The sequence below is a fragment of the Pagrus major genome, chromosome 24 (assembly GCF_040436345.1).
Source record: "Pagrus major chromosome 24, Pma_NU_1.0".
In the NCBI taxonomy this organism is placed as follows: Eukaryota; Metazoa; Chordata; class Actinopteri; order Spariformes; family Sparidae; genus Pagrus; species Pagrus major.
In genome coordinates, this window is record NC_133238.1 from 6,245,108 (window position 1) to 6,269,835 (window position 24,728).

Genomic DNA, 24,728 nt, shown 5'->3' on the forward strand with positions numbered 1-24,728 from the left:
ATGAATTCGGCCGAGCGGACGGTAACGTGGCTCATAACGCTGGGAGTCCTTGAGTCGCCCAAGAAAAGCATTTCGGATCCGGAGGCTTTCCTCCAGACGTCTCTGCAGGATGGAGCGGTGCTGTGCAGGCTGCTGCAGCGGCTCAGACCCGGGACTGTGGACAAAGTAAGTGGATGGATGGAGAGGGATAGAGGACTGTGAAGGCAAAGAGAAGCCATGTGTACATAAAAACATGGAAAATAACATAAAAAGCAAATATAATGTTTACTTCTGTGAATGAATAAACCCAGTTATCACACTTTACAATTTACAAATCACTGCCTTGAAATTGCCTATGTGGTTAAAAAAAATGATCCTATTAGTCATAAGAATATATTTAGAATTAGTTTTTTTTCTGATGTAAAAAAACAAACAAACAAATGTCAAAGGTGGTGAATGCTGGTAAATATTATTATTAATTATTGTGATATTTCTGAATGACCCATTGCTCTATAGACTGCTGTAAACACCAACTATTTCATAAAGAGAATGCAGGTAATCATAATTATGTTCATTTCAATTAGTACAATTAAAAAGATAAAAAATGGAAGGTGATGTGTAACATGTATGTAAATCTGAGACCCTAATCTTGTTAATGCTAATAGAAGTACTGTAAACCAACTCAATTACCTAGATTTACTTATTTAATACTATTGTGACTCTCTCTCTCTCTCTCTCTCTCTCTCTCTCTCTCTCTCTCTCTCTCTCTCTCACACACACACACACACACACACACACACACACACACACACACACACACACACAATGGCGTCACATCCTCTCCTGGGAGATGTAAATCTGTCAAAGTAGCCTACTCCTGCAACAGAGTGCTCCTTTCAGAATAAGGGCATAAAACGCGTCTCCAGCTTTGGATCACTGCCTATACAATACATTTTACCTCCTCAAGACACAGCTTGAGGAGCTACTTCACTTTAGTGACGGCAGCAAATTTAATCAATCATAGTTGAATAAAATGTGTTTTGCAGCTTTATATTTCCTTAATGCGCTTTTGGCAGATTAAGCTTTGAAGACTAGGAAATGCCCCCTCAGAAGCAACTAAAAACATATAAATACACTTGAAATATTAGGTATTTAACCACCGGCGTCAATAATATAATGTCAAATCTTACTTTTAAATGAGATCCAAGACACAAAATGGATGAAAACGTCTCAATTAATGCTTTTAGTGTGAAATTTTAACCGGAAGCATGGCTTATTAGCTAGCTTGATGCTCGTAAGCTGTAAGTGGCAAGTGCACCAGCAGCGGAATAAGATTGAATTAATGCTACAAAAGAGCTGAAACACCTCAATGAAGTGTTTATTAATATTTCCCCCAGTGTTTAGTTACTCTCTCTGTGCAGTTTTTCCAGGAACCGAGGAGCGACAGCGAGTGTCAGAGGAACATTACCGAGTTCATTAAAGGCTGCGGGGCTTTCAATGTGGAGGTGAGTTAACGTACCGGTCATGTATTTATTAATGCGCTTCCATAGTGTGAAGCCCAGATAACAGCCTTCACCATACCTACATAACTACAGGTCTCTCTAAACGCCCTTTACAACTTATGTATCCGTCTTTTTATGGTTCATGTTTAGCCATTACTTCTATTTACGGCACAAGATAGCAACAGTTATTGTTGTCAGGACGAGCCACATAGAAAGGTGTCATTATGAGTAAATATAGCTGTGATGGGAAGTTGATTTTTGATATACCTTTATCATGAACAATAAGAATACAGATAGATCTACTGTCCATTCAAACGTCTAAACACGTTGATATAGTGTTAAATACACAGGTGAACTGCAGTTATCCATAAGACAAACAGACTCTGGTGTAAAGTCACTGTTACTCATATCTTCCATGTTTGTTTTTATGGTACTTGTTTCTTATAAGTCATCCTCTATAAAGGGTTTATAAGTTGGAAATAATGGCTTTGTCAATAGTTTTCCAGATTGTGAAAATGTTTTTTAGAAATATTATATTCATAATGAAAATGTGGGGTATTCTCATATAACATACCAGGTTGTAATTTATTTCCACAAGATGTTTTTTAAACCTGCAAAATGTATCGTTGCTCGATGAGGATAAGTTAATTTCTTTGAGTCTACAGTAGAGCGCATACCTCCCCCATGGCCCGACAGTCCCCTGCAATTCAATCAAGCCTAATCCTATATCAAATTCGGCACAGAAACAATAAGATTTTTCTCCAATTTTATGTTCCTATGAAAGCAAGATGGTTCAGTAGGAGCGCATCGCAGCCCCACATCCAAAGAAAAAAACAACAACATTGAAAGTACTGTATCACCCATGATAAGAAAAAGGCAGAATCCTCTGACATAAGGTACTGGTACAAACAGGCTGGATGCGTGAGCAGCAGGTGTGCGTGGCATTGCTTTTTGCTTTTCATTTCAGTGTCCATGTTAGCGGGTTAGAGTAGCCACACATGCTGCGTGAGTTGCGCTGTGCACGTCCATGTCAAGTGAGGCTGCAGCAGGCCGCCCAGCGACCTCAGCGTTAGAGATAGGGTGAGAAGTTCAGACATCCGTGGGGAGGCCGGAGTAAAGCCGCTGCTCCTTCTCCGAGCCAGCTGAGGTGGTTCGGCCATCTGGTTAGGATGCCTCCTGGGCGCCTTCAGTTGGATTTTTAGCGGGCACGACCAACTGGGAGGACACCCCGGGGCAGATCCAGAACCCGCTGGAGGGATTATATATCTCATTTGGCCTGGGAATGCCCAGGAGGAGGAACTGGAAAGCGTTGCTGGGGAAAAGGATGTCTGGAATACCCTTCTAAGCCTGCTGCCTCCGTGACCCAACTCTGGATAAGTGGAAGAAAATTGCCCCCCATTTTTGATGTAGCAGGTGGCTCGGAATCACAAAGTGCTCCTTTAAGACAGTGGTGGGATGTAGGCAAGGCCTGTCAGCAATATACAGGTCATTCCACTGGAAGAGTTAAAAGACTCATTGAGGATTTAGAAAAAGAAATAAGGATCTTGGAAAACAGTTTATACACTCATAACAGCACAGACAGTCATAAGCTTCAGCAGAGGAAACAGGAACTACGTCCTTTATTACATGAAAGAGCTAAAGGGGCTTTGATCAGGTCACCAGTGTTAGAGACATGGGATGCACCCATCTCCTTCTTTTTTAACCTGGAGAAGTCCGTCTCTCAGATCAAACAGATGGTCTTTCTCTGCCTCCCTGATGCTACGGTGACAACTGACCTGATTGAGATGAGACAGCATGCTGTAGATTTCTATAACGCCCACATTAAAGATCAAGGACTGTAGCAGTGACTGTGTGGACGAGCTGCTGCAGGGGCTTCCTCAGCTGGGCTCCAGGGGCAAGATGCCAACGTCTCCTTGGATGAGCTCACTGCTGCTGTGTGGCAAATTATTCCTGCTGGAGCTCTTGGACTTGAGGGACTCAGGGCTCTGGCTGAACCTACAGAGCTGTCCCTTAGCCACTCCTGCATTGTCTTGGCTGTGTACTTAGGGTCATTGTCCTGTTGGAAGGTGAACCTTCTGCTCAGTGTGAGGTCCTGAGCGTTCTCGACCAGGTTTTCATTAAGGATATCTCTGTACTTTGCTCTGTTCAGCTTTCACTCAACCCTGACGTTGAGCGAAAGTTGCCCAGTCCCTGCCACTGAAAAACAGGCAAAGCTTGCCACCAACATGGTTCACCGCTGGGATGTTATTGGGCAGCTGATAAGCAGTGCCTGGTTTCCTCCAGACATGACGCCACAATTGAGGCCAAACAGTTCTATCTTGGTTTCTTCAGGCAAGGTGTCTTGTTTCTCACAGCCTGAGTTTCCTTTGGGTGCTTTTTTGCAAACTTTCACTGAGGACAGGCTTCCGTCCGGCCACTCTGCCATGAAGTCCAGATCGGTGATGTGTTGCAGTGATGGTTGTCCTTCTGGAAGTTTCTCCCATTGTCACACAGGATTTCTGGAGCGGAGTTCTTGGTCACCTTTCTTACCAAGGCCCTTCTCCCTCGATTGCTCAGTTTAGCTGGGCGGCCAGCTCTAGGAAAACTCCTGGTTGTTCCAGACTTCTTCCATTTAAGAATTATTGAGGCCACTCTGCTCTCTGTTGCAGGGCTTCTGTTTTGTAGCCCCTCCCCCTCCGTGCCTAGACACAATCCTGTCTCAGCTCTGCAGGCAGTTCCTTTGACCTCATGGCTTGGTTTTTACTCTGATATGCATTGTCAGCTGTGAGACCTTACATTGACAGGTGTGTGCCTTTCCAAATCATGTCCAATCAATTTAATTTACCACAGGTGGACTCCAGGCATGGTGGAGAAACATTATAATAGTAAAAGTAATAATAGTAAGAATAATAATTAAATTAATATTTCAACAACAATAATTATACAAGTAAATAATAATTATATAAAGAATTAGCAGGAAAACGGTAGAGAGATAGAAGGAAAGATATGTATGTTGCTGAGTGAAGGTGAAACCAACCCCCCACCACCACCACATAATAATAACAATAACAATAATAATAATAGTAATCATGCTGTATGTGTAATGGCCGATGTGTGTGTAAAATGATGAGTGTTGACAGGTGAAAGTGGGTAAGAAGATTAAGGATTTACAGTTTATTGTTAGTAGTGGGTGGGATATGCGGTAATGTAAGTGGCCTTGGTTTTGTGTTGGATTCTGGTTGGGGTTTAGATAAGTTATGAATGTATTCCAGGTGTCATTAAAGACTGATATATTTTTTTTGAAGGCTGTTATTCTTTCTGTTGAGATATATTCTGTAAGTAAGTTGATCCAGTGAGTGATATGGCAAGAGGTTTTTGACTTCCAGTTTTGAAATAGATTAATTTCTTGGCGAGAGTTAGAGAAATGAGTAATGGGTTTCTGTATTGAATTGGGATAGTAACTTGTGTCAAGTCTCCCATCAAGCAAAGTGATGGGATGATGGCAGTCTGCAGCCCAAGATAGTGGAGAGTTTTTCAGTGACTGTAATGTTCTTGTGGTAGTCCTTTCTCTTGATTGCTTGTAGTAGGAAGGGGAGGTCTGCAAGTAAAGTGATTTACATTGATTTTGTACTAAATCTAGCCATGGGTTATTGTAGTTTTTAATAAAAATTGCAACAGATTTGACAGAAAGTAGTGAAGAAAGTTTGGTGCATCGAGGCCACCTTGTGACTTTGTGTTTTGTAATGTCAAAAGTGAGATTCTCCGTTTTTTGTTTTTCCAGTAAAATTGAGTTGTTGGTGAGTTTAGTGTTTTGAACCATTTGTCAGTGTGATGGGGAGCAGTGAGAATAAATAATCTGAATCCCAGGCGTCTTTGGACGATGGTACAATAGTGGATTTGGTTGGTAAGGATTTTGAACATTTCTTTTAGTGGAGTCGAAGGGTTTTGCAAGTGTAATAATAAATGATCTGCGTAAAGACTTATTATATGTTCTGAGTTATCATTTTGGATTCCTGCTATATGATGGTTTTGTTCTATTAGTGCTGCGAGTAGTTCCATAACGATTGCAAACAAAGATGGAGAGAGTGGGCGTTTTTTCAGTTTCGACTTTCACGCCCCAGATTATTCCACCTTCACACTTCGGCAATATAGAAGTCAGTCAGTGGGTGGTATACACAAGATTAGGGGCTTCAGAGGTATTTTGATTACGTATGTGTGTGTTTGTGTGTGTGTGTGATGGGGGAGATTACAAGGGCAAGCTCAGACTTTGAGTAATCCTGCTCCAGACTGCAGTTGGAGCAAAGATGTAAACCCCTACTAAACTCAGTATTCCTTTATTTTTATGCTGACGTATGATTTCTTTTTTTTTTTAATGAGTGCTGATGCAAGTTAAATAACAATGATGTGATGTAAAAGAGCAAAACCATAATTTCTCAAAAATATGACTTTGTTGAATGCATTGAGTAAACATTGTTACAATGTGTTTCAGAAAACAATTGTTGTTGCTTTCTTATGAACTTATGATCACACCCTGTACGCTTTATGGCTGTTCTATAATGTATTTTATATTCTTTGTTTTCTTTCACTCCTTTAGCCTTTTGAGGTCAATGACCTCAGGCAGGGACTGAACTTCTCCAAGGTCCTAAACTCCTTGGTCGCCCTTAATAAAGCCACTGAAGGTATGATTATTGTCCACGTGTGCATGTTTGTGTGTGTCCAACCCAATTGCCAGAATAAATGTTATGCTAAAAGTTTAGCAAAACCATACAACACATATAAGTTAAAAATGTATGTTTCTTTTTTTTGCAGCTTTACCTTTCTTTAGGTTCAGTTTCTATTTTTCTCTTGTCACAATGCTGTGCTTATGTTCTATTTAGTTTAAGGCACATGAATCACTTGGTTAGGGTTAGGAAAACATCATGACTGGCTTAAAATACCTGTTTTGGTCTCCACAAACATGGCTGGAGGTGTCCAGAGGTCTTGTTAAAAACACAAATGCTTCAGCCTTGTCGCCTGTAACTCCACCACCATCCCATACACCTCCCAATAAGAAGCTGAGGTCATTAACATTAGGGATGTAATGATTAGGGATGCTCCGATCAGGGTTTTTTGCCCCCGATACGAGTCCGAGTCCTTTGATTTTTGAGTATCTGCCGATACCGAGTCCCGATCCGATACTCTTATAATACATTTTAAAAATTAAAAAGATCGAAGAAAACTATCCAAGGTGTCCCTTATTTTTTATTATATTTTACCACCCCTCGATATCCCAAATTTACATATCTGACAGTTTGCAACTGCATCGTTCTCGTCACTCACTTTAAAATACTTCCACACAGCAGACATGGTGCGCCACAACTCGCCACTCCGCTTCAAAACAAACTGGCGTGCTGGTCTTCTGCGCATGCGCATGTCGTAAACGGTGGTAGTAAATACTCATTTTATTTTTTTTATTTTGAATCACCAATAGCCCATATATCAACAATCTAATACAAATAATGACTAAATAAATATATATAAAACCGATCTCTGATCGGGTCGTAACGTCCGAGTCCCGATCGAGTCTTCAGTGGCGTGATCGGCCCCGATTTCCGAGTCACGTGATCGGATCGGTACAACCCTAGTAATGATACCAAAAAGTAATGGTACGATATCATAACGATAAATAGTCCATGATATGACATTATCATGATATTTAAAAATGAAAGAAACATTTTGCGGCACCCACCAATCTCCCTTCCTCTTGTTGTCCATCAGATGACCAAGGCCACGAAACTCTCTGTCAGGGTAACTGGCCACTTTATTATTTCCCTACTGTGGTTCAGTGGTTGTCTGGGTGTTAATGGGTTGAAGTTGTGATTTCTCACTATTGGTTTGTGAAAACAGTCAGCAGATTGTGAGCTGTAGTTTCACTGCGGTAAACACACCGTCACTTTGGTTGTCGCAGCATAGACAATGCAACCAACGAAGCCAACCAATCAGAGGCGGAATAGGGCAGGTCTTATGAGAACTCAGGTGGGATTCTTAATAACGGGAGTCCGTCTTCTTGAGCAGTATGATTGTGCTCTCTGCTGTTCAAACAGAACAACAGCAAGAATGCATTTATATTGATTTCACTTGTTAGATCCATGAGCTTTACGAGCAAAATAGCCCACTTGACATGTTGGTTGATATTGTCACAGTCCCACGACGGTTTGCAATATCGCAACTTCGGTTTATGGTTACATCTCTAATTAACATGTAATGTTAATATAATATGTGACACGTTTTGTACAAATGTCTTAATGGTGCAGAGGCTATGATATGTATATATGGGCAGAGGGCGATTTGTTAATTCTTAACAGGGCTTAACAGGCTTAACAGCTCCCTAAACCCCTAGAATGAACAAGGGGGGGTGGCAGGTTAACAAGGGGTATGTATTTTGGTCATTTTGCTAAAAAGGGGGATGGTGTACCCCCTCAGCCTTCCTCAAGTCGCCTAATGTGTATAGACGTATCTGTGTTTTATAGATACACTTTTAGAACTTTTATCATGGGGTTGGTGTGTCTCTTTGTTATATTTTTTTCATCTTTTTAGGGCACACTTTTCATGTTTGCAGTATTTAATTTCTAAGGAATTTGTCCCTTTTTTTGTTCCCTCAAAGTTTGTATTTTTATTCATATTGTTAAAAGTAGTTCTAATTGTGCAAGTGCAAGTATCATGTGCAATAATATCATTACATTGAATTATTATACTTTGATAAATGCTCTTTTGTTCTATTGTTAAAAGTAGTATCAGTATCTTATTATAAATTTACGTATTTTAATTGATTAACTACACTATTAATTGAAACACTGTTTGCAGATTCAGGTGTTTCTGAAGACAGCGTGTGTGTGCCGCGCTCGTCAACATTGAGGATCAAATCATTTGACTCTCTGAACACTCAGAGTCGCTCCTCCAAACTGCTGCCGCCTCAGTACCGCAGCCTGGTGAGTTACCACGACAACTGCGACAACACAACATTGACTTGGGATGGATATATAAAACTGATATTAAACTCAGATATTCACCCAGTGCAGGTCCCTATCTAACCACCACTATCTGTTACACACCCAGCCTGTACAGATTCAGTCAGCTCCATCTCTCCTCATCTTTTTCTCAGGACATGTCGGAGGGCAGTGGGTGTGGCCACGTGCTGGTTAAAGCACGCTTTGCCTTTGAGCAGACCAATGAGGACGAACTCTCATTCTCCAAGGGCGACATCATTAGTGTGAGCCGGCAGGAGGATGGAGGTTGGTGGGAAGGCTCACTCAATGGCAAGAGTGGGTGGTTTCCCAGTAACTATGTTCGGGAGCTGAAAGGAAGTGGTGGGTGCAGCTCTTACTGCTTCAGATGCTGTGCATCATTTATTTCCCTGTCATTTTCTGCAGCAGTTGGGACAAAGTCTCATGTTAACTTGTGCACTATTCTTGTCTGCACTGTTCTCTAGCCTCAGATTCAGAATGACCAGCGTGTTTATTTTAATATTTTTCCTGTGCTTTTACCATGATTGCAACATTAGAATTATCGATATGATACTGCAGTTTGATTTAAATTGCATCAAAATTAACATTTGAGACAAAGTTTTGTTCTAGTGTTAGAGATAAAGCACAGTCTGTTGAAGGTTAAATTCAGATAGGGCTTTCCCTCTGCTTATTTTTAGCGCAATACAGTTTTTAGCCCTGGGCTAAGAGCTGACCCTGGGATAACTCTGTCTTTATATGACTCACGTGCACTTCTACTCACACAACAACAATTTATTTGAATCTATGTGTTACAAAATTTGACTCATTGACTACATTTTAATCTGCATTTCTGACCTCACATTGAGTGCTATTGAGTTCATGTTAAGTTCTGTTGAAGCTGTTAGCAGCTGCCTCCTGTGCTTGTAATAGACATCTCCTCATGGCTTGTTTGATTGTGTTGCTTTCTGAGGAGGAGAGGCAGGAACAAAGGAAGGAAGTGCTGCATGCACACAAAGACAGGAAGTTCCGGCGCTGCTGTATAGAAAGGAACTGACTTAAAGCTGACAGCAGAAAACAAGGAGCATGACAGGACAGGAATGGTAGATTCATATGGCCAGTGGGAGTTTGATATGTGAGATAGCAGGCTTGCATTGGAGGGACCGAAGCTTGATGAAAGCTATGGCTTTGTCATGTAAAGAATGGTGAATTGGAAGCTGCAAGTGTTGTTTGTCTTGGCTTACTGACATAAATCAGTGATATTCAGACTGAGCTTGGGTCAAGAAGAAGATGCAGAACTATAGATTATATAGGGGTTATTAGACCTTCCTTTGTTTGTGCTCTAAGACCAACATTACGGTTAACAAAAGGAAAAAAAGGAAAGCTTGTCAAAAAACATCTCATTGTAAACCTTTCATCCTGATGACAGTAGATTCTCCATAGTAGATTGAGCTTTTTACTTTCTCTAATCAGTACAAACCGTACATGAGGCTTCCCATTATGTAGAAAAAACAGAGCTTTCTGTCTTTACATTTCAGTGTCTGTAAACAGAACAGGGAAATGACATTGTGGAGTCAGTAAATGAAAGCGTCCTATATTAGAGTTATGTAGAGTGTATAGCCACAACAATGCAAGGAAATACTACAGAAAATATTGGAACTTCTTTATGGACATGAAAAATGACGTCAGTTTACTGTAATGTGGTGTAATCTGGCCACCTGGAACAGACAACACCATATCACAATCAACAATCTAAGATGGTATATAGTCTCATATAATGACAACGATATAATATTGATATATTGCCAAGCCCTAATGTTGATATTTTCATCACTTTAAGTGTAAGTTGATGTGGCTGGTTTTGTCCTTGTTCTTGTGTCCAGCTGCTCTTTGAATTGTTTTCGCTCTCTTTTCTCTCTGTATAGACAAGACCTCAGACAAGCCGAAGTCTGGGACACTGAAAAGCCCCCCCAAAGGTTTTGACACCACTATCATCAGTAAGACCTACTACAATGTGGTGAGCATCACACTCTGAAGGAACTCAGCATATGTGTCTGCATGCATGTGTGTGTTAAAGCTGCCCTTACTCTTTTATGATGGCCAGATGTTCTGGACTAGTTCAGTTCAGACTTTGTTGCATTTATTTCAAGGATTAAGGCAAATTTACAGGTAACAGTTCAATTTGTGAAGATATCATTACCCCAATAGTGGATTTCGTTTGCTTGCATTTTGGTTGTTTCTTTCTCTTACGGTGCAGCTTTAAGGGCCTTCCACACCAAGGATGATAACTATAAATATAGTTTTGAAAATCTATCTCAAGTGTAACGCCAGTGAGGAGTGATGGGGTCTCTGAAGTTTGTCCTTCTTTGGGTCTTGCAGTGTACAGCAGTAACAGACCATCAGTATTAATTTTTCTAATCTGCACACACAGCTGGAGCTTGCAGTGAGTGCTCGACGGCCACTGTTTACAGAACAGTATCATTCATTAGTGTGGATGCTCAAATATCTTTATAGTGTTGGTTATAGTTATAGTTCTTGGTGTGGGTATTCTGTGTCTGCTTTTGTGGACTTTTTTTCATCCATCCATCCCATTAATGCTTGTTTAGCTGTTCCTCTGTGTGTCTGTATAACCATTATTTGTAGAGCTTTCATGGCAGTCCTAGCACATGCCGTCTGTGTGAGTGCGTGTGTGTGTGAGTGAGCAGCAGATGAAAAGTAGGTTATTTTTTCCATCCCAGTGGTTTCTGGAGCAGCCTTGCCCCAGGGTTGGCTTCTGCCAGTCTATGTGTGTGTGTTTCAATAATGCAACAAGCTCCAGCAGTCTATCTAGTCAGTCCATCTGTAGTCAGGGTACCTGAGTCTCTCTTTTGCATTCACTTACTCTCAGACGCTGCCTGGGGACAAAGATGTTCTCATACAGAAATACACAATAAAAAGAAGTTACAAAGTAAAAGCTTAGTTTTTCTTCTAATGGAGTCTACAAAAAGCTTCAGAACACAAGCTTGTATATCAGAGAATTCAGGCTTTGGGCTTTTCTTTTCTCCACGTGTTTGTGTAGTCTGTTAAAGGTCACGCTTTTGGTTCAAGTTTGAAAATTGTTGTTGCCAATGTCTATACTGGCATCCTCTCCATTTTCCTCTTCACATCAATGTTTAATTAAAAAAGGAACACATAAAAAAATATAATAGATAAACAACTGCAATTGAAATGCTACCCCTGGACCCAGAGGGAGATGCATCAACAATGCAGAAAATTAATTACCAGAAACCTAATTTCAGAGAGGTTTCTGATGTTGTTGGAGAGATTAGCCAATTATCCTGTTGGAGTCATACACATGGGAAGCTACTTGAGCCAATATTACAGCAACCATAGAGTCTGATGTCACTCTCCTGTAGCTTATTACAGAATACACCTCCTATTAAAAAGCAGCTTATAGATTACTTCAACTAAGTAAATGCTTATTAGGGGTGGGGCGATATGGACAAATATTTATATCTGTATTTTCAGGCTGAATGGCGATTCAAACCGACTCAGTATTGACGGCACAGTTCGATACATGCATATGCCATATGGCCAGAGCATATGTTAATGGATGAGATTATAACTGTTCTGATTCACACTCCAATCCAGTGAGTAATGTCCGACGAGGTGTCCATTATCAGAAATTAATGGACGATGTGGAGTCCAAACAAACATTACATTCCCATGAGGTTCTCATTGTAATGGAAATGTTGTTGTGAGTTCCTCTCACCACTCTGTTTGTGTGGTTCCTTCTGTTTTTACCTACAGACCTACCTGCAGAGTGGTAGGTCCTGTCAGGTGAATGAGCCCACACCTGAAGTTACTTCCTCTGATTACTGCAACCTGCTCTCAGAGGGCTGGAGATCTCCCTCTTTCCTCTAGATATTATCATCCCCCAAACTTAAAACAATGGTAGCATATGGTCATTGAGGTGTTCATTATGGAGAAGGCCACAGCTAAAATACAGATGAATGGCACTTTTTTGGATATATGGTCGCCATGGATAACGGCCATGTCCAAAAACAAAGAGCTAAAAACATTAAGTCATGTCGTATCTGCCTTTGTTTGTTCAGGATTTTTATTTTTGTTGTTTGGTTGTTTTTTTCTTGGGTCTTTGGTTATTATCCACATGTCTATAATCCAATGACTTTAATGTAGAACTACATAAAAGAGTGCAAACATGTTTATTTACTAAACTATGGAATGTATGAAATTTGTGGTGTAAATATAGTTTAACAAAAGAGACTCAATAAAAAATCGATTATAAAAAAAGTTATCCATTTTTTAATATGGAAATCTGTACAGACCTCTCTCCTCCCTAGCCCTACTTGCCTAAATAATTTAATGTTCATATTATCAGTAGCTATGAGCCCAGCATAGGTTAAAGGAATAGGGAGCATTGTCAAAACTGCCATTTTAAAACTGTTCTCATACACTTTTTCACTGTTTATTCTTTATAGCTATATACTATATAAGGACTGTAATTAATATTGCTCATATCATATCACTCTTAGGTCCTACAAAACATCTTGGAAGCAGAGAGTGAATTTTCCAGGGAGCTGCAGAGTCTCCTGGGCTCTTACCTGCGCTCACTTCACCCCACAGACAGGTCGGGTTATTTTTATACTTATTACTGTTTTATTCAACAGAGTCAGACTTTAGAGGCAGTGCTACATACATTGCCATATCCTGTATGTTGCAATACCAATATTATCTGTCCAAAGAGCACAGATACATGTACTGTATCACACTATGGATCCTGGATATACAGTACCACATATATGGCATATGTTGTACAAGTACTTTTCAACAGGAGAGACGAGTGAATGAAGTAAAGAAAATGTTTGTTGCAGCAGACGTTATGTGATATATTGTTAGGCCCAATGGAGTCCAGGATAGATGGATAGATGTGCCCGGCTGACGTGAGCAGCTGATATCATCTGACAGTCCCAGATAATGACAGGCAATTATGAGTGTAAGGATGGTATGAGAAATAAACTAAAGACTGAGCATGTAAGTACACCACCTGTCTTAACTTTCAATCAACTCTCCTCTTTTCTGCAGACTCAGCAGTGTTGACATCAGTCATATCCAGGGAAATCTGGAGGAGATTTCAACCTTTCAGCAGATGTTGGTTCAGTCATTGGAGGAGCACACAAAGTCAGTGCATCAGTCTATTTCTGTCCGTTTGCAAATGCACAGTGTGATGATCTGGCCTTATGATGATCTCATAATAATAACTGTCTAAAAAAATATTTTCTTGTCATGCATTGCTATAATATCATGGGGATATCTATGAAAATCAACCTTACAATATTAACAGTTCAGTATAAAATCTATGAAACCTTAGAAGCTGTGAAATGTAGTTATTAATGTAGTAGTATTTTCACCACAATAGCACCACAATATCGGTAATAATCAATAGAAATTTAATCAACAACTATTTTGTTAATTGATTTGCTAATTTTAACAACTTTGTGTTTCGGGTTGGACAAAACAAGAAATTTGAAGATGTATTTTCTGGTTTCTGCAATACTTTGATGGCGTTAATCACTATTTTCTTACATGTAACAGACCAAATAATTACTCCATTAGTCGAGAAAATAAGCAGCAGAATAATCGATAATAAAAAATAACAATGAGTTGCAGTTTGATTTAGTAGTATGTGTATTTTGCTCCGCCACACTAAGTGTTTCACTGACTAGCATTTCAATTCTAAAATCTTTATTATGTTTTTTATTTATTTATATATTTTTTATTGGTTTTAATTTCCCTTCCAGGTGAGAATAAAAGCTCTTAAATATCCACTAATTTGGCTCCCTGAAACCTGCACAAAACCCTGATGAACTGCTCAGGTTATCATCTCTGAACAACAATACATCCTCCAGCTTCACCTTAAAATAGATGGGAGTAGGCAGACTGAAGCTCAGACTAATAATGGCCTGAGTGAAGACCATTATTAAAGCAACAGGGACATCTAGTGGTCATCTGAAGTAACAATCTGTTTGTCTGAGATGCAGCAGCTCATGTAAACAGATGAAGACATTTCAATTCACGTTCGTTTGTTAGATTTGTAATAAAAATCAATTATCAGATATGCAGAGGAGGAACCTTTAAGGTCTTGAGTGCAGCTTTGATGGGAATATTGTTGGAGTTTGTATTCCAGATGGTTTTTAAAGATGTTTCCTGAGTATTATACAGTATTCATTGTACACATATGAATCCCCTAAGCACCTTAGGCCAGTGGTGGCAGTTGTTAACCAGTCTAACATGTGTTTTTTGTATGTGCAGACTCCCAGAGAGCCAGCAGAGGATTGGGGGGTTCTTCCAGAATCTGATGCCCCGGATAAAGGTTCTCTATGTGGCCTACTGCTCCAACCACCCATTCGCCGTCAACGTCCTCACACAACACAGGTATAGTTGGAGATATACTGTGTTTGCAGCAAGGTTGTTGCAGTTAACTAAAACAAAAATAAAAACTACATCTAAGTATGAAAACATTCTAATTTACTAAAGAAAACTAGACTTTAGAACAGTGGTTCTCCAGCGCCCCTCTATCCATTATCCATGTACCTTACCACACCCCATCAAAATAAAATGGAGGCTAATTTTAGTCCCTGAATGTTGATGATTAATGTATTTGTAATTAGGGCCCGAGGACCCTCTTGACATGCAAGCAATTATTCTTTCTTTCTTCCTTTCCCTAAGATAAATTGCTTTCTTGAGGGGCTAAAGGTAGCTAGCGGTCCCTACAGACCAGCCTGGTGATGACTTTACCCTATATGTATGAAATTTAGTGTATCGCACCTACACCTACCTACATAAAAGTCTCTTGTAGTCATGAACTAAACAGGAAGTCAGTGTTCTACTTTAACAAGCTCCTCTTAGGGACTTAACCTATCAAATATAAATTTTGTCAGGGGAATCTTAAAACCTTTGTGATGTAAAGTTATCAAAAGCTTGAGTGTTCATTGAAGGGCGTGGCTGTTGCGGTGCAGCAAATATTGAGGATTTGCCAAGAAACAGGAAATTCCTGTCATAGCGAACCCCTACTGGCAGAAGGAAATTAATTTTTTGAGTGAACACACTCTGGAAACAAACTGAAACTAAAAAATAAAAATAAAAGCTAATAAAAAATACAAAACTACAATAATTCTGGTTTACAGGCCTGCTTTTCAACCACAATTATGAAAGTTTCTGCTGGAAAAAGAAAGCAACATCTGCGCTGGTTTCTAAAAGTGTGTGAATGTATTTGTGTGTGTTTCTCTGTGTGTGTGCATAACAGTGAGGAACTGGGGGAGTATATGGAGTCAAAGGGGGCGCCCCCTCCTGGGATCCTGACTCTGACCACCAGTCTGAGTAAACCATTCACGAGACTGGAGAGATTCCCAATGCTGCTGAAAGAACTGGACAGACACATGGAGGTGAGCTTCAATCTATCAGTGTGTTTTGACCTGTACACATACAGATCAATATTAAGTAACATTAAGATGAACTGTATGAACCCCTAACCCCTTTTCTTCTAAACAAGAACTTGCCAGGATCTGAATCTGCATGCAGGATATTGGAAAATAATCTTTTCTATGTTTTACTTCCTTATTGTCTTAGGACCAGCACCCTGACAGCGCTGATCTTCATGCTTGCATAGTGGCCTTTAAAAGCTTTGCAGTAAGATGCAAACACACACACATGAATCTATATTTGTTAGATTACTCTTGTGGCTGAGTAGTTATTGGTTTTAGTCTCACATACTTGCATGTGTTTCTAATGTGTGTCTTTTTTTTTTTCACTTGATAGCCAATGTTCACGTTAATCAGTTTCCCTATCTTTACAAATCATACTAAAAGTGGAATTGTGTTGATTACACCATATTTCAGAGAGTTTCTGTGCATTAACATGCCTTTTGAATGTGTGTTTGTGTGTGTTCAGGCTCAGTGTCAGGTGGTGAGGAAGAAGAAGGACCTGGAGTTGCAGATTTTAACAGAGCCGATCAGAAACTGGGAGGGGGATGACATCAAAAGCCTCGGACCTGTTCTTCACATGTCCCAGGCCACAGTCCACACACAGAACTGTCAGGTACTCATCACAACCTCCAAACAACCTAACCAGTTTTTTTAAAGCTGCTGTAAGTGATATGTCGTTTAACAAATGTTAGCTCTATAGCTCTGTATGTAAAACAGTAATCACTGTTATAGAGTGTTTTGTCACTAACCCATGTCACTCCTCCCCCTGATCATGCCCACTTTATCCAATCAGGACAGATAACTCTGTAAAGAGGCTTTGCTAACTGTAAAATGGACAGGAAGTTAGCAGCTTTAATTAAAGACACACTTCTCTCACACCATAATGAGACCTCAGTCTTTTGTAAGAGGCCTGGGTTCACACTTAAGGATATTTTATTTACAGGTGTGGTATAAATGGACCCTGAGGTTGCTTTCAGTCCCAAAATGAACATATGAGACTGTTATACACACATTTTAAGGCACTTTGTGTCTGTTTTTCAGGAGTTAAACGAACGTTACCTCGTCCTCTTCCCTCACACCCTGATCATGCTATCTGCCAGCCTTAGAATGAGTGGATTCATCTATCAGGTAAGTTTACATTACATGGGATTAAATGTACATAATGATCTCTGCATAAGGATGCTTAATTTACACACTTGTACGGTAGACAAAACACTCATACAGCCATTATAGGAAGCACACAAATATTGCAAAATTGCATGTGTCAGTTATTATGTCACTGACCTCAAAAACTCCAACGAGCATTGGTGGTTTGATCTTTGGACCACTAACTCACACATTGTGTCTCAATAGGGGAGGATGCCACTGTCAGGAATGCTCATCTCAAGAATAGAAGATGGAGAAAACCTGAGGAACGCTTTTGAAATATCTGGTCAGCCCTCTCTCTCATTCAGCAAGTAGACCAGATTCATTTTAATTCAGTTCATTTATAGAATTCTATTGTTTAAGCTCACATCAGCATGATTTTAGTGTCTTTACACTGAATACCTGAGTGGAATTTGCTAAAAGGCAGGCTCCCATTCACTGTGTTTACATTTGTTTGTTTGTCTGTGTGATCTCTGCCTGTTTGTCTGTGCTGTTACACTTTTGGTTTTGTGTTTGTGGTGGCAGGTGGCCAGTGTGAGCGGATGCAGGTGGCATGTTGCAGTCAGCAGGATCTGCAGGACTGGCTGGACCTTCTCACCAAACACACACACACTCCTGCCACCCCAGCACACTTGCACAAGCATCAGTCCGTCTGCCACACGGTAAGAATAAGTCAATTAACCAGTGAGTCAGTCGATCATATTCTAATGTATTGCCCTCGTACGGTATCTGGCTCTGTTTCTACTTTACCCATCTCCTTTTGCTTCTGCCAGTTGCCCTCTCATCCCGTCACTCCCTCCAGACACTCAGAGTCTCGTGGAGGGAGCACCGGACACACCTACCACACCCTTCCCCATCCGTCTTCATGTGGGACGTCCCACAGCAGCAGCCCGATGTGGGGGCCGCTTGAGCCACCGAGTACCCCCAAACCCTGGAGCCTGAGCTGCCTCCGCCCTGCGCCTCCACTCCTGCCTTCAGCTGCTCTCTGCCAGAAGGAGGTGCTGTACATTGGTATACTAAAATGAGCCTTATACTTTATGGTATACTGTATTTGTTGGTCATAGTGGGATATGGTGACATTCAGGGTCTTTGAGGATGGTTAAATTATTTTCCTAATTCATCCACTTGGCCTTATCACAGTGGAATAATGTGGCAGGATGTGAGCAAAGATTTATATGTTTTCTGAGTCCTTCTAAAGTGGGATTGAACCAACATTCCCATTTCTGTGTGTTTGTTTGTAGGATATGAGTAGTAAGAGTCCAAAAAACATGAAGAAGCTGCTCCCTAAGAGGAAGCCAGAGAGGAAACCTTCAGAAGAGGACTTCACTGTCAGAAAAAGTAAGTATGCAGTGTATCATGATACTCCCAGTGGAGTGACACAAGAAGATGGCTGGGTAACTTCGAGCTCCCAAAAGCACGTTTAAATTAGCTCCTTTAATTCACTGATTATCAAACAAATTGTTGTCATCGTTGTTGGAATGAGTGGAGGTGCTAAAACTAGAAGTCAAAAGAAACGTGACGGACAAAAAGACAAGAATTCACCGGAATAATAAGGCAAATGTGGAACAAATCAGGAAAGAGATAAATAAAGTATATAGAAGATAATGACAGGGGCCAGAATCAACAAAAAAATAAAAGTTCTTTGTAGTTGCTTTCAGCTAAGTTGCCAAGTTCATATTGAATTGAATATTTAATTTATAGTTACTGTATTATCAGGGTTACAGTAATTCACAAAAAGTTCTACACAACATGCATGTAGACATGACATTATTAGACAGTCTAGCCAAGGTTCTCAGATATTGTGCATATCATATCATGGCAAAATGTGGTTCTGGTGACACCTACTGTTGTGGAAACCAGCCACAGAAGCAGATTTTGTCAATGTGATAGCACCATAGCTGTGCAAGTTGCAGTCATGAAACGTAACAGGTGTGTAGTTGAGATCATCAGTTATGGCGGAAAATAAAATGGCCGCCATGGCTGCCAGATGACATTTTTTGCGATGGACCCATATCTGATAATATCCAGGGCCCAAACTGTACAACTGTACCAAGTTTCATGCTTTTGTGACAAAGTGAAAGATTTTCACACTTATCACCTGGACTAGTTTCCTTCTCACAACATTCATGAATCCACCATTAACTGTTTCACCTGAACAAGTATGATGTTCTATCATGTTATCCTTGTAATCCTTATGAAAAAGTGAAAGACAGACAGTGTGACAGTCTTGTGAAAGGGGAGAGAGGGGGTTTAGAAGAGCCAGGATGTAATGTCCTTGTCTCAGTACAACTGCCCATCTATGTAAAGTGTGTCCATTGAAATGATTGCCTTTTTGCCTTCTTTCATCATGTGTTTCCAGATTGGGTGTAGCTGTCTGCATCTTTGCATGATTTGTTGACTGTGGTCATGGTGGTGAGCTGGGTGGTGAGTGTATTGGCAGAGTGCTTTAGTGATTTGTTTTCCTGGGTGAGAGTGTCTATCTGATGTGGTCTGTCTTTAGCAGAGTGCCTGAAACTCCCTGTGTAGATTCTGCCATCAAGTCCGGAGAGTTTATGTTCGATTGGGATGAGTTTGTCGCTGACCTTTGTGCAGCATGGTGGTTTTGGTGATGTGGATGATGAAGGGAGCTGGAGAGTGAACCGGGTTGGAATCGTTTGTTGCTTTAAGTGGAGCCAGTTTTGCTGGTTTTCGAGTCGCCTGTATTATCCTTGTATATTATGATATTATGATATTATGTTATATGCAATTATAAAAGTGGAAAACTCTATATATTCTATCTCTATTCTTCTATAAAGTTATATGTCTGAGGGGAAAAGTTTGTTAGGTCAGTAGTCCAGCTGCTGACGGCCGCAATCTTTGATCTCACTCCTTGTTGTTGACGAACATTTTTATCATAGTTTTCGTTAACGAAATAAACACTGGTGTGGTGTTCATCTCCAGTCAGATTTCATGTACTTCAACCCTAGCTGTTGGGTTGTACAGTGGTTATAGCTGAAATAAGCTTTTCTGCAATGTTCCAACAACTGTACATCTGTAACGTGGCTGCCAGAGGACGTGTAGCTGAAAGTTCTCTACCATCTCATGAGCTCTTCCACCCTGTCCTTGTCTCTCAGGTACAGCAGCTCTGGAGGAGGACGCTCAGATACTGAAAGTGATCGAGGCCTACTGTACCAGTGCCAAGACACGACAAACTCTCAACTCCAGTAAGTACACTTCAGCACACTCACGTACATGCTAACACACTGCTAGCTGTCTTATTGCTAACCACTGTTTGTTCTCTATTGTCAGCTCTAACAATGTCTTTCTCTCTTCTCTCTTTTCATGTCTTCCCTGCGTTCCTCTGCTTTCCACTTCCTCCAAACATTGTTTTCTTCATTAACCGCTTCATCCATATGTTCACCATCATCCTTCTTTCAATCTTTGTCTTACTGTTGTTAACTTATATGTAATATTATTTATCCCACACAAACAATTTCCTTTTGTTTCTTCTTGAATTTGTGGAAAAACTATCCACAACTACAATATGATTTGTTCCAAACCCCTACCCTTTATCCAATATGGTTTGCACTCCTGCTCTCATCCCCTCTACATTTAATTTGGTCTGGTAAAGCCTGGCAAGGGACTGACCTCATGCACAACCATGTGCTTGCTGACATCAGCCTCACCGTCGCCGGCATCCCCGGCAGTCTACATTGTTCTGACCAGTCAGAGGACTCAGATTATGACAGTATCTGGACAGCCACGAGTTACAGGACTGCCTCATTTTCTCGTAAGATATTGGTGTTTGAACACACTGACATTCAAGCAAACCGGCGAGCTTACAACTAGGGATCGTTGTACAGTATCTATCTATATATATATCATCCCAAACCTTTTACCCGTTGTGTGTATGTCTGTGTATATTAGTTGACTGTGTGTTTTCAATACATAGTGTTTGTATGTGTATGAGCCTGTGTGCATTCCCATGAGTGCATGGTAGCTTCAGTAAAGATATACCCCATGGTACAGTATATTTAACTGCATACAAAAAAAACACTTGAATAGTTATAGCAACAGTGTAGTTGGTGGGTACATAAGCAAGAGAGAGCCAGTTATCCATGCAATGGCGTGTGTGCATGTGCATGTGTGCATGTGTGTAATCACTTCCTTAAGCAGCTTTATCCCTGGGTGTTCTTTGACCCACTTGCTTAAGCCTGCAAACCACGGATTCTATTCATTTTTTTGTCCACTAACCTACAAATTATTTTCTCAACTAATAGATTAATTGGTTGGCCCATAAGATGTGAGCAAAGTTTCCTAGAGCCAGCAGTGACTATTTCAAATGTCTTTTCTGAGCAACAGTCGAAAATCTAAAAGGCATCCCATTTACTTTCAAAGAAGAGAAAATATTCACATTTGACAAGCTGGAACCTTTCGCCATTTTTGCTAAAAAATGGCAATGAATCAGTTATCAAAATTTTTATTTTGTTATGTTTAATGTTCTGATTATATCCACATGGTGGCAACGCTTTATAAAGGTCTCGATGTTTGAAAGCTGCGAAAAAATTGATTTGCCTGAATCCGGACAATCCATTATTTGTCAGTATCCCCTTGTTTCCTGGTCCACACTTTACATCAGTAAATTGTCAAAGTAATATCCTCTATTTTCTGGTTTGTAAGTTTGTAAGGCACCCAAAGTTTGTATGTCATGTCATCCTCATGGAATTCTGTGTTCACCAGTTAAAGTGTGCGCAGGTGTAAGTGTTGGAATAATAAGTTAAACTGCTGTTACTGTTCAATCAGGTTCCAGCAGGAAGGACGTGCACATGTTGTTCCCAGAGGAGGAGAAGATTATAGTGGAGGAAACCAGGAGCAATGGACAAACTGTAGTGGAGGAGAGGTGAGAGAGGAGAGATCTAGGTGTGTTTGTGTGTGTGGTGTACGGTATAGTTAATGTGTACTAACACAGATAGGTTAGGCTTTGATAGTGGTTCCCAAGTGGAAAGAAAATGACTGCCGCAATGAATAAAACAATGCACCATTGAAGGTCAAAGTGGAACATATACAACATAAAACAGTGGATATTAGTTAATTATAAGCTATTAACTAAGACAAACACTGTAAACATAAAACAAGATGTATAAAACCTACAATGTATAAAATAAAAAATCAGGTTTATATGTGTTAAAGTAAAGAGCTGGTTCTCTTCCTGCAGGAGCCTGGTGGACACTGTGTACAGTCTGAAAGATGAGGTGCTGGAACTCAAACAGGTGAGTCTACACTTTTTTGTGTATTACTAACAAGGACTTCTCAATATTAATTGAATTCCCATTCAAATATCAGTCTTTATAGGGTTCAAACTTAGACCTAAGAACCCCTTTTTTTTAGGGGGTTTCCAGGAATTGCTGGTAATATGGCCAACATCCATAAATATCTAACTATATCTGCTTTATTAATTGGGGATGCACAATATATAGGTGGCCAGTATGGGTATCGTTACTTTTGAAAGTATCTCATTATATAGTAGCTTTTGTTCGTTTGTGTTACAAAAAAATAAAAAACCTTTGCGATTCCTTGCTGTGTCAACAGCAATCTTCAATATTTTGCTGTCACTTGCAGGATATGCACATTTTTATTTCATCTAAATATTTCCTTTTTCAAAACTCTTTGACAACATACCAGAAACCAGTAGAAGATATGTGATTTTCTTTCAGAATTTTAAAGTAACTAATTATTGCAAAACTTTAATTGTTATATTTCTTGTTACAGCAAATCTCAGTAATCTGATGAGTTACCCTCAACACTGTAGGTGGCTAATATACTGTCTTCTGATGAATTATAATTGTTCTAGTAATGGAATTTGGCAAATTCCGAATTAGCAAAAAGTTACATAGCATTAGGGTTAGGATTATTGGTAATAAGTAAATGGGGAAGTTAAACTAGGAGAGCCAAACAACAGAAATGTAATTTTACTCAAGTCAGTGATAGTACATGTCGCAAAAAGTTCAACAAAACCTGCTTGTAAGAAACACAGTATGAGCAATGTATCAGAAAACCTGCTAAACAATCAGAACATACATTTGCAGAAATATGACCACATATTTTCTATGCTGTCTGGATGCTTTACACAGCCTTACTGTCACACATGCAAAAACAGGACCCAAATGAAGACACAGGAGCAGGCAGATTCCACACAAAAAGAGAGCTTTCATGAATACTAATAACTAGTCCAAATAATCAAAAAAACACAACACAAACCAGAAACACGCCACGGGGAGACACCAGAAGACATTGGGAACAGGCTCAAGTGAACAAAACAGGATGAACTGAACAGACTGACCGACAAAGAGTGAGGAAACCACACAGGCTTAAATACAAAGAAACTTAATGAGAGGATGAGGTGCAGGCGGAGTGAGTCGGAGAACACAGGTGAGGGTAATGAGCGGAAAAACACTAGAAACAAGGAAGGGGCTGAGAGGTTGGAAAAGCTGGAAAACACTGGAAAGAGGGAAAGGCTTAGAGGAAGATGCAGTGCAGGTGTGGAGGGAAAGCAGACTGGGGTAGAACTTAGGTAACAGGGCTGGGCTAATTAATCAGATTGAACACAGGTGTGGAGGGAAAATCAGGCTGGTGAGGACCACAAGAAAACAGGAGGGAAGACAGAACACTGGAAAAGGGCAAAAGACAACACAAAACCAGAAAATACATATAAAACACACACACAATGAACCAAAAAGAAAGGAAAGGGACACTTACAGAGCTCATTTTGGCTAAAAACCAGTGCTAGCTGTATGTACGTAAATGCCACATATGTGTTGAATTGTTAAGGACTTTGTTATTGTTAAGGAAGGAAATGTGTTTACATCGAGACATTGTTAAAAGCAGTCAATTATGTGGTATTTTTGGACTGAACTTTTCAGAAATTACGGGTTGAATTTTTGTGCTGAAATGAAAATAGACCTTTTCTATGTGAATTGTGCACTAATTTTGAAAAATGTAGTATTCATTTAAATGATCATACATTGTATGTATGAAATATTGATCTGAATAGTGGCTAGCAACTGTAGCTGTGAAATAATAAATGCAGTTAAGTAAAAAGTACAATTTTTCCATCTGAAGTGGAGTGGAGTGGAAAAGGTAGCAGAAAATGCCATGTGAAATGCTCATGCAATGTACAAGTACCTATAAATTCAGCTAAAGTGCAGTACTCGAGTAAATGTACTTGGTCACATTCCACCACTGCTCCCTTCCTAACCACTCATTCTGCACTTTATGTCTGTGAAATAAAGTTTTCATGTTGGCGCATATCAGAAAACATATACGCTAATGTGATGGGCCCATTTTAGAGGCCAACTGATTTATCTATTGGCCGATAAAATCGGGCGATAGATATTCGGTTGTGCTCTGGTGGTCTACTAAAATTGAAGTTCTGAGTTTCCCTTGATGCTCCAGTCCGTTTTTAGCCACAATGACTGTCACTGCTCAGGCTAATACTCAATATGTATCACCCCTCGATTCTTCTCTTGATTTTCTCTTTCACCCTTCTTCTCATCCAGGACAACAAGAGGATGAGGAGGACGCTGGAGGAGGAGCAGCGAGCGAGAAAGGAGCTGGAGAGGGTTGTCAGGAGAGTTCTGAAGAGCATGAATGACCCGACCTGGGATGAAACTAACCTCTGA

General features: G+C 40.1%; 1 protein-coding gene across 3 annotated transcripts; it reads left to right on the top strand.

Moving 5' to 3' along the window:
* On the top strand, positions 1 to 24,728 carry arhgef7b (Rho guanine nucleotide exchange factor (GEF) 7b). Of its 3 annotated transcripts, XM_073462414.1 has the most exons (23): positions 1 to 165; positions 1,401 to 1,484; positions 6,055 to 6,139; positions 8,304 to 8,428; positions 8,602 to 8,810; positions 9,080 to 9,095; positions 10,383 to 10,457; positions 12,976 to 13,070; positions 13,526 to 13,621; positions 14,753 to 14,875; positions 15,747 to 15,885; positions 16,070 to 16,129; positions 16,391 to 16,537; positions 16,966 to 17,052; positions 17,278 to 17,356; positions 17,596 to 17,732; positions 17,844 to 18,073; positions 18,320 to 18,408; positions 20,184 to 20,273; positions 20,681 to 20,839; positions 21,853 to 21,949; positions 22,265 to 22,319; positions 24,606 to 24,728. In XM_073462414.1, exons 1-23 carry the CDS (start codon positions 1 to 3, stop codon positions 24,726 to 24,728), a joined length of 2,565 nt encoding a protein of 854 aa, XP_073318515.1. The 3 variants fall into 3 exon arrangements, with proteins under 3 accessions (XP_073318515.1, XP_073318514.1, XP_073318516.1); XM_073462413.1 differs by lacking the exon at positions 9,080 to 9,095 and having other exon boundaries at positions 8,602 to 8,806; positions 10,366 to 10,457; XM_073462415.1 differs by lacking the exons at positions 9,080 to 9,095; positions 20,681 to 20,839 and having other exon boundaries at positions 8,602 to 8,806; positions 10,378 to 10,457; positions 20,184 to 20,277; positions 21,860 to 21,949.